Raw genomic sequence first — 10,574 nt, 5'->3', positions numbered from 1 at the left:
CCAGCCCAGTTCCTCCAACTCCCAACAACAGCTTAAGTTACAGGAAAGAGAAAGGGGAGGGGGTGAGTGGCCCAGCCTGGAGGAAAAGGGGAGAAATTCTGGGAGAAGCAAAGGGGACTAGGAAGAAGAGAGAGGGAGAGAGGGAGAGAGGGAGAGAGAGAGAGAGAGAGAGAGAGAGAGAGAGAGAGAGAGAGAGAGAAGAAAGAAAGAAAGAAAGAAAGAAAGAAAGAAAGAAAGAAAGAAAGAAAGAAAGAAAGAAAGAAAGAAAGAAAGAAAGAAAGAAAGAAAGTCAAGTTAGGAGATGGGGTGCAGAGCCAGGAATGAAATCCTGTGCTGTGCTGGAGCAGGAGGGGGCCCCACCTGGAAAGCAAACCTGTCTCAGCCCTCCTTCCCCAATGAGCACCCCCACACTCATCACACCTGAGGATCTCTCCACATCTACAAGTCTAACATTCAAGCTCTCCCATGCCTCTTCTCTTGGCCTTAGGTTCCAGAAGTTTCCATGAGACAAAATATTTGACTCATACATTCCCAGAGATGCTTATTTTTTGGGCCAACAAGGCATAGTCACCCCTGAGAACCTCACGAACCAAACTCAGTACTCATTTTTCAGCTTTGTTTTCTCCAGCCTGCTCTGAGCAGCTCACGTTTTGCTTTTGCTTGACCTAGGCCTGGGCTAATTAAAGTCCTTAATTAAGAGATCATCTGTTCTATCAGTTTAATCCTTTTATGGCTCATTTTGCCATCCAGAGACCTTGGGGAAAGGTGTTGAAGCGATAAAGGGGATAACAACTGTACTCTGCTGACTTCCCCTCCCCCTCTGTCCCCAGAACCTGGAGCAGCCTTGGAACTTGGCAGGGGGTGGGATGAGGTGCACTGAAGGGCCTACAGTGAGCAGGAAGTAGGGGTTCCAGGATTCCTAGACCTGATTATTCTGTGGCCCATTCTAAGGGCCTGTTCCCTGAGAGCTAAAAGGAGGATGGCGTTCAGGGAGAGGGAATTTGGTGTCTCACCTGAAGGTAGATTCCAGCTCTTGGTGGCCAGGATCAAAGAGAGAGCAGGAAAGGGAAGATTCTCACAGAGGAGAGGAATACCTTGTGGGTTGAGGAAGGGGTTCGCCAACTAGATTCTCAGAAGGCTCAAACCTATGTTCCACAATGAGTCTAGGACCTACCCCATTCAAAGTAGAGTATTTTGCTACTCAAAGAATAAAACATTTGAGGATCTCAAAGTATCTGAAATTATGTTCTCTTCCTCACCTCTCCCCATCCTAAACAGATCTCATCCCCTTGGCAAAGTGAAAGGCCACAGAGGAGGATTTTTGCATAAGAGTGGAGAGCCTTGGGCAGAGCTCCCTGATTTCCTTAGTTGGGAGAAGTTCCCTGTGCTCTCTGAGCGTGCCTGTGGTGTGCTGGGTATTACTGACAGGCTGTCATTTCATTCATCTGTAACACACTAGCCTTTCACCTTGTTCAGGTGACATTAAGCAAGGACAGTTTCAATGGTCCATATATATTATTTCCAGAGCCCCCTATCTCTGGCCCAAAGGTAAAATCAACGTTTTTATGATCTTCTTATACAGATGAGGAAGTGGAAGCTAAGGAAGGAAAAATGACTTGCCTAAGGCCACTCAGCAGGTATGGGGTGGAGCCAAGCCTGTAGCCTGGATATTCTGAGCCTCAGATCAGGTTTCCATTTGGTCTGCTCTCCTGTTAGGTTGATATTTCTGCTCCTGCAGACTCTCCCATGGAATGGAGTATGTAGCATCTTTACTGTGGGCACTCAACAATTATGCCAGATATGAGATTTGTATGGCATTGGCACTGTGTACTGGAGACACCTAGGTGCCCAGCCCACAGCAGGAGCCCCGGACCCATCAGAAATGTTTCTCGGGGGAAGAATAGTGGCCCAGATTTGCCAGCAAACTATTGCTCCCCCTAGACTGTAAGCTTTCAGAAGCTGGAGCCTGGGTCTCTGCAGACTGTCTGCTTTGTATATAGTAGGTGCTCAATAATTTATTGGATAAAAAGAATAGTTATTATTTACCAAACTTTTAGCTTCGGATCAGATCAAGTGAGTGCTATACACTATATCATTTAATGCTCACAACTGAAACAAGGTAAATAAGAATTCTGATTTGAGGCTCCAGACCAGGAATAACAAGCCTTGTGACATTCTCTTCTGGCCCTACCACTCCTTTTCTGTCTCCCTCCTCAATAGTCTCATGGTCCTTAAACGTTGGCATCCCCAAAGCTTTGGTCTTTCCACCCAATCCCTAGGTGATCTTAGCCATTCTGACAGCTCCAATCACAGGCTAAAGGTACCAGATCTAAATCTAGCTCAGAGCTCCCTCCCGGGTACTGGATTAGAAGATCTATCTGTGTTCTGGACACCTGCCCTTGGACATACCATAGGTTTGGACTGGCTTGATTACGTTCACCATTCACCCTGCCCCTGTGTTTCCTAGCCTGGTTAATGATATCAGGTCATCTGGTCAGAAACCTTGTTGGGCTTCCTCTCTTCTCTCTCTCTTCTTCATGTACACTGCCACAGCTCAGTTCATGCCCTTGCCATCTCTTACCTGGAGTCTTGCAATCTATTCCTAACTAGTGTCTCTGACTCAGCCAAGTCATGCTCCTCATAGCTGCCCAAATGCACTGTCTAAAACTTAAATGTAACCAATTCCCTTCCTTAAACATTCTAGTGTATGTATTTCTATCTCTAGGAGTCCAGATTGTGAACATGGTATATAAGGTCCCTGCTTATTTAAAACCTCCTCTGCCATCACTCTCCTGATATACATAGGGCTCTAACAGGGCCAAAATACTTATATACTTGTGATCCCTTCTCATTCCATTTATTTCACCCACCATGCCCTTGCACATGCTGTTCCCTCTGTTTGGAATGCCTTTCCCTGCCTTGAGATGGTGGGTTCATATTTCTACACCTAGCACCTTAAGGTCTGCAAGGCCCTATGGGTCTGATACCTGCTGGCCTTTCTTTCCCTCATCCTGCTTTCCTCCTCATTCCAACCACACAGGCCTCCGCTGCCCTCCCCCACTCAGAGTCCCTCTCCCATTATACTTTTCCAGCACCATGGACTTTCCCTTCATAGCATTGAAACCTGGGGCAATTTTACATCCATTTAAGTGACTGTATGATGAATGTCTCTCCCACTAAAATATAAGCTCCACAGAACAGGGGTGGGTCTGGCAGTCAACATATGTTTGTTAAGTGCATAAAAGCACACAATTCTTATAGACATTAGGGGCTATGTGGTGTAGGAGACAGAACACAGCTATTTAAAAAAAATTTTAAATTGATTTCAGAGAGAGGAAGGGATAGATAGAAACATCAATGATGAGAGAAAATAATTAATCTGCTGCCTCCTGCTTGCCCTCTAATGAGGATCAAGCCCACAACCCAGGAATGTGCCCTGACTAGGAATTGAACCTCAATCTCCTGGTTCATGTGTCGATGTTCAATCTCTGAACCACATGGGCTGGGCAGAACATAGCTTTAAGACCAAACAGGCCTGGGTTTAAATCTTAGTTCTATTACTTACTATATGACCTTGAGAAAGTGGCCAAATTTCACTTAAGGTCAAATTCTTCATCCATAAACAAAATGTAACACCTACTTTGGAGGCACACACATAATGTATGTGCAGTGCTCAGTAGGAGTTCAATAAATGGTAGCAATTACCTTACGTACCCAAGGAAATTTGCTGATTGAATAGTAATTCATGTAACTTCTTGTTTTGAAAGGTATTTTTTTTACTATTATGACATTTATCTTTGTCATTCAGAAATTATTTTGGCTGTGTAGTTTCATATTTTAAAAATCTGTTGGTTTCAATTCCCAGTCAGGGCACAAACCTGGCTTTTGGGCTCAATCCTGGTTGGGGTCGTGCAGGAGACAACCAATCAATGTTTCTCTCTCACACTGATGTTTCTCTCTCTCAAAAAAAACCCAACAAAACAATAAAAACATATAAATGACATCATGAAATGTCTACACAGAGTGTCTGTTAATTTCCTTTCGTTACAGACCTGCTTTAATCAAAAGGCAAGTTAGTGAAATGGAAAGTGCTGTGGGTAAGCCTGTAGTCTGAAGATGCAGGTTCTGGTCCTGTTCACGTCAAATCCCTCACATGAAAGGCCAGAGTAATCATGAAATAGCATGGCTTCTTACTTCACGTAAAAATGCTAGATAAATGGGAGATCTTCATAGGATCACTTTCTTCTGGGATGCCATAAACTCCTGAAGGGCAAGGATGCTGCCATTTTTCTCTACATTCCCCACAATCTACCACCGTGGTTTGAAGCCAGGACACTCAATAAAAGTGTGCTGAAGGAATGAAAGGTAGACTGGGTGAATGAAAGAATGTCTTTTATTTCTTTTTTCCAGCTCCAGCTCCCCCTTCGAGTTGGGGGTGGCTGGGGAAGGATAACTGTCACTCAAGCCTGGCCTTAGGGCAGGAAAACAAGCTTGTCAGGGAAGGAAACTGAAGATGCTGCATTTCCATGGGAGATTTGTTCTCAGTTTCCTGGGAGGAGTGTAGGAGCCTATCTTATTCATTCTTGTTTTCACTGCTCAGCTCTGAGGCTTGGCACCAGCTCTAAAGATGTCCTGGAGGAGGTAAGGTAGGAGGGCCTTAGTTTGGGCCAGGTAGGGCAGGAGAGCACAATTTTCCCATTCCCGGATGGCTTGGAGACAAAAGTGGACTATCCTGGTTTTGAAAGAAAACATTTTTCTTAAAGTACCAAAAAGGCAACTTCTCAAGGATACAATAAGGATCATTGTCACATTGTAAAGAACCTGGAAAATCTGTACTGTATATCATTCAATCAAGAAAAAAAAAATCAAATCCTGTCAAACCTGGATCCATTCTATGTATCCACTAAAATTTTCTTTCCTTCTCCTTACTCTTTTCTTCTTTCCTTACATTTCTTTTTGTTGTTGTTTCATTTTGTTCTTTTGTTTTTAAAGCAACCATTTTCTAGATTGGAGCAAGAAATAGCTCACCAGGCTGGGAGGATTTGACCCATACTAAGAAGCAAAGGGGTTTTCTAAACTCAATTTTCCTCCTTCTTTTTAAGTGATCCCCCTTCCCTCAGGAGAGACAATAGAAATAATTGATCCATCATCCAGTACCAGGCCCAGGAGATTTACATGCAAATCCTCCCTCTCATCCTCAGACACCCCCCCGCCCCCTTTAAATTTAAAATCGTAGAAGGGAAAAAAGAAAACCCTTTTAAACTAGCAGGAACCCTGCTGGCTACAGTCACCCACCCCAAACCAGGTGAGAGTTAGGAGGGGGTGATAATCCACAACAACCCCAGCCTCCTCCCTCCCCACTCACACCATCCCTTTCTGGTGTGGAATCACTTAAGATATGGGTAAAACTCTCTTCCCAGGAGACGATATCTGGAAGCTTTTAGGGGGCGGAGGCAGAGCGGGGAGAGAGGAGTAAAATTCCCCCAAACGGCCTAAGAAAGTCATCTCTTCACTTAAAACTGCCCGTCACTCCCCACCCCCCACCATTAACTTTCGATTAAGACCTCCTCGTTATGGCAACTAAACTTTACTTTGCATAATTAAGATTTGCCTCGGAAGAAGGGGGAGGGAGAAGCCGCAGCTCCCGGCCATTCTCTTTCACCTCACCTCCTCCCACCCCCGCCCGAACCCTCCAGCTCTGGGCCTCTAAGTTCCTGAGTTTTCTCACTTTGAGGTGCCACCGAACACAAAGAACCATAATGGGCTTCTTTGTGCTCGCTACGGGGCAATTACGCCCCGGAGTCCAGGCCCCTTTAAGAGCCTCTTAAAGAGACAGGCTCTCGATTTTCAGAGGGTTATTTAAGGGTGTGTGTAGGGGAGGGGCGAGGAAAACTCCTAGGGGTCTACTTATTGGGTGAAGTGAAACTTTTGTCTGGACTCCATGAGAAGGGGCTGAGAGTAAAGTCTTTATTAACTGTTAGCTTTTTAAAAGTCTCTCTTTTGAAACAAATCTTTAACTTGAAATTTTTTCACTTGATCTGTAAAATTGGACTGGAATAGGTGGGGTTGAGAAGCAGGGGCGGAGGCAAGGATTTAAAGAGGCCCTACCCAGGAGAGTGCCTTGGCCCCCCGGAAGAAAAAGTGATCCAAGCGTGAGTGGCTTGGGTCCACGTCTATGCTGGGAAATGCGTGTCCACGGATCTCGCCTCCGCGACTCAGGATAAATCCCGTGCTGGGCAAACAGCCCTTAATATAATAATAGCATGTCTCTTTAAAAAGCAAAAGGAGGGGGGGAAAGTTTTGTTGGCATCTGGTTTCTGATCTCATTATGTTGTGGTCGACCAATCCAGCCCTCGGGGCTGGTCCTCGGGTTTAAATCTGATTGGCCAAGAGCACATTTTGGGATGGTGCTTAGAGCTCGACGGGGCGGTTTCAAGGTTCCCTTTTTTGGGGGGCTGAGGAGAGGGCGGGGCCGCCGGCCGGGGACCCCTTGAAACCGACTAATTAGGATCCGAGAGGCCGAGGTGAGGGCCGGAGGAAGGCACAAAGGAGTCGCTGGGCGGAGAAGGGAGGGGAGAGGCGAGAGGAGGAGGAAGAAGAGGAGAGAGCAAAGCAGCGCGCGGTGTCTCCAGCTGCTCAGTTAGACTGCGGCGAGCTAGCGGGCAGGCGCGCCGCCCCCTCCCCCGCCCGGCCTCCCCAACTCTGAGGCCCCGAGCAAAGTTTGCAAAGAGGCGCGGGAGGCGGCAGCTGGGGCGAGGCGGCGGCGGGGAAGGCGCGCGGTCTCCGGGCTAGGGGCGGGGGCGGGGGGCCGCCCCGGAGCCGGGTGGGGGGCGGCGGCCAGCATGCGGCCCCGCAGCGCCCTGCCCCGCCTGCTGCTGCCGCTGCTGCTGCTGCCCGCCGCGGGGCCAGCCCAGTTCCACGGAGAGAAGGGTATCTCCATCCCGGACCACGGCTTCTGCCAGCCCATCTCCATCCCGCTGTGCACGGACATCGCCTACAACCAGACCATCATGCCCAACCTTCTGGGCCATACGAACCAGGAGGACGCGGGTCTGGAGGTGCACCAGTTCTACCCGTTGGTGAAAGTGCAGTGTTCGCCCGAACTGCGCTTCTTCTTGTGCTCCATGTACGCACCCGTGTGTACCGTGCTGGAGCAGGCCATACCGCCGTGCCGTTCCATTTGCGAGCGCGCACGTCAGGGCTGCGAGGCGCTCATGAACAAGTTTGGTTTCCAGTGGCCCGAGCGTCTGCGTTGCGAGCACTTCCCGCGCCACGGTGCGGAGCAGATCTGCGTGGGCCAGAACCACTCCGAAGACGGCGCGCCCGCGCTGCTCACCACTGCGCCGCCGCCGGGCCTGCAGCCGGGTGCTGGGGGCACCCCTGGCGGCCCGGGCGGTGGCGGCTCGCCCCCGCGCTACGCCACGCTGGAACACCCGTTTCACTGCCCGCGTGTCCTCAAGGTGCCGTCCTATCTCAGCTACAAGTTCCTGGGCGAGCGCGACTGCGCCGCGCCCTGTGAGCCGGCGCGACCCGACGGCTCCATGTTCTTCTCGCAGGAGGAGACGCGTTTTGCGCGCCTCTGGATCCTCACCTGGTCGGTGCTGTGCTGTGCCTCCACTTTCTTCACCGTCACTACGTACCTGGTGGACATGCAGCGCTTCCGCTACCCCGAGCGGCCCATCATCTTCCTGTCCGGCTGCTACACTATGGTGTCGGTGGCCTATATCGCAGGTTTCGTGCTCCAGGAGCGCGTGGTGTGCAACGAGCGCTTCTCCGAGGACGGCTACCGCACGGTGGTGCAGGGCACCAAGAAGGAGGGCTGCACCATCCTCTTCATGATGCTCTACTTCTTCAGCATGGCCAGCTCCATCTGGTGGGTCATCCTGTCGCTCACCTGGTTCCTGGCGGCGGGCATGAAGTGGGGCCACGAGGCCATCGAGGCCAACTCGCAGTATTTTCACTTGGCCGCATGGGCCGTGCCGGCCGTCAAGACCATCACCATCCTGGCCATGGGCCAGATTGACGGCGACCTGCTGAGCGGCGTGTGCTTCGTGGGCCTCAATAGCCTGGACCCGCTGCGGGGTTTCGTGCTGGCGCCGCTCTTCGTGTACCTGTTCATAGGCACGTCCTTCCTCCTGGCCGGTTTCGTATCCCTCTTCCGCATCCGCACCATCATGAAGCACGACGGCACCAAGACAGAGAAGCTGGAGCGGCTCATGGTGCGCATCGGTGTCTTCTCGGTGCTCTACACGGTGCCCGCCACCATCGTCATCGCCTGCTACTTCTACGAGCAGGCCTTCCGCGAGCACTGGGAGCGCTCCTGGGTGAGCCAGCACTGCAAGAGCCTGGCCATCCCGTGCCCAGCGCACTACACGCCGCGCATGTCGCCCGACTTCACCGTCTACATGATCAAATACCTCATGACGCTCATCGTGGGCATCACGTCGGGCTTCTGGATCTGGTCCGGCAAGACGCTGCACTCGTGGAGGAAGTTCTATACACGTCTCACCAACAGCCGGCACGGCGAGACCACCGTGTGAGGGGGCGTCCCGGGGGCCGGGGCCACACCGCGCTTTCCTCCTCTCCGGGGGGGCTCCTACAGACTCCTTATTTTATTTTTTTAAATAAAGAACAATCGAAACCATTTATTTTTTAGGTCGCTTTTTAAAGATAATTCTGCCCACCACCCCCACCAGGTTTGTAATTAAAATTGTAAATAGCCTTTGTAAATTTAATTATATATTTTCTATTTAAAAGAAAAAAAAAAGAAGGAAAAAAAAAAAAAAAAGGAACAGCAATGGGCGCCAGGGCTGAGGACTGAGGGGAAGGGGAGTTCTCGCCTTTCAAACACTACGCCGCACTTTGGTTCCGAGTTTTTGGTGATTTGGCAGGGCTGAGCCTGCTGGAAGAGGTGTTGGCTAGTTTGTTACATTCAACTTCTAAAGCCAAATTGGTGGGCCTTCTCACTGAAGCTGGGTCTGGGGAAGCTGGTGGATTTTTTTCTTTTTTTAACAAGGCTTGGATTCTTCTTGTTTTATTTCCCTTCCCCCCTTTCTCTCCTCACTTGTCCTGTTTCCTTCACTAGATCTTTGGAACCCTCCCAACCGAGATGAAGACGTGGAAAAAAAACCCATCGGGTGGGGTGGTGGGGAGAGGGCGGAGAGCGTGTGTGGAATGGCCTCCACCCCGCTGGCCCGCTCCCCTGCAGGCAGGAAGATCTTTCTCCTCCTTAACTTTTCTTCTTTTCAACTTGATGCCCCAAGCCCTTGGAGTGGGCCAAAAGTGCTTTGTGAAGTGTGTTTTGAAATAAAAACAACCCCCCCGCCACCCCCCCCCCCACACTACCTTGAGTACCCATCCTGAACCCTTACATTTATAGGGGGAGCATTAGCTCCCAAATGTTGGGGTTTGGTGATGTCCTTGCATCTCTCCCCTAATTTCCCCCGCAGACTGTGCCTCAACCCCACTCCCTCAACCGAATATCTTCTCTAGCTTCAGGTTTGTGGGGTGGTTTGTGTGTTATTTGTGGGTTTTTGTTGTTTAGGGTTATTTTTTTTTCTAAAAGCAATAAAAAATGGGTTGGGTTGGAGGGAGGGGACAGATGGGCTGAGATGGGCTGGTGGGATTTTTAGTTTTCTTTTGACAAAAGACTGGTTTCTTTTCAAACTTGTCCAGAAAGGGGGGGAGGGAGGTGGGTATCTTTGCTTTGGAAGAAGGCTCTGGGCAGGCTCTTTGTGACTGTGGGGGTGGGGTTGAGTGTTTACATGACATTCTATATCACAAGATTGATAGAATGTTTATAACAGATGTTTCTTATCTTCCCCCTACCCCCCACAAATAAAAGTCAAGACTTTTTCTTAAAGTATCTTTGACACTGGTATGAGAATTGCCGTTTCCAATACACATCCTCTCCCTCAACTATTTGGAATATTTTAGAATTTTAATTCTAAAGGATTGATTTGAGGACCAAGGGGGTGGGTGGGACAAGTATGCCACAGAACTCAATTTTTCACCATCTCCTGTTTCTTGATAATAGTGCAAATTAAAAGCTAATAATCATAATAATAAAGTGCATTTAATTATCTTCTAGAGATCTAGCCCTTTAATTGTATTTAACAGGGTTGTAACATTTTATTAGTTTAACCAAACCACACCTCCTCCTTCCCTCTACCCACAACTACTCTGTTGGGGATGGGGTAGAGAAGAGGCCCCCTGCTTGGGATTTTGCTTTTTTAGCTAAATGCTGATGGGGAAAATGGTGCCTTACTACCCTTTGTTGAATGTTTGGGACTAGGGAGAAAGTAAGTTAGAACCCCTACTTCCAAGTGTTAGTTTATGTTGGGGGAGGGGATCTGGAAATGTTTGGTGGTAATTGAAGTCGTATGTGGGGCTTTGTTTGGAATTGTATGAAGTCTGAGGATTTCAGCAGAGCCCCTTTCCCAAAATATATAACCTTCTCCCAAATCGTTTGTGCCGGTGACCAAAATCCTACATTAAAACTAGCTTTTCCCCTAATGGCATATGTGAAGTTCCGACATAAGATTCCCTCAGCTATCAAAGAAATAAGTGGGTAG

The 10,574-nt window shown here is 49.1% G+C and overlaps 1 protein-coding gene across 1 annotated transcript; it reads left to right on the top strand.

The window, feature by feature from the left end:
* Positions 1-6,461: 6,461 nt before the first annotated feature.
* FZD2 (frizzled class receptor 2) lies at positions 6,462-9,563 on the top strand. Its single transcript, XM_079799123.1, has one exon. It carries the CDS (start codon positions 6,843-6,845, stop codon positions 8,538-8,540), a length of 1,698 nt encoding a protein of 565 aa, XP_079655249.1. The 5' UTR covers positions 6,462-6,842; the 3' UTR covers positions 8,541-9,563.
* Positions 9,564-10,574: the final 1,011 nt, after the last annotated feature.

Source organism: Cnephaeus nilssonii (assembly GCF_951640355.1).
Source record: "Cnephaeus nilssonii genome assembly, chromosome: 19".
Classification (NCBI taxonomy): Eukaryota; Metazoa; Chordata; class Mammalia; order Chiroptera; family Vespertilionidae; genus Cnephaeus; species Cnephaeus nilssonii.
Note: the sequence above shows the minus strand (reverse complement) of the source record. Positions and strands in the feature narration are given on the sequence as shown.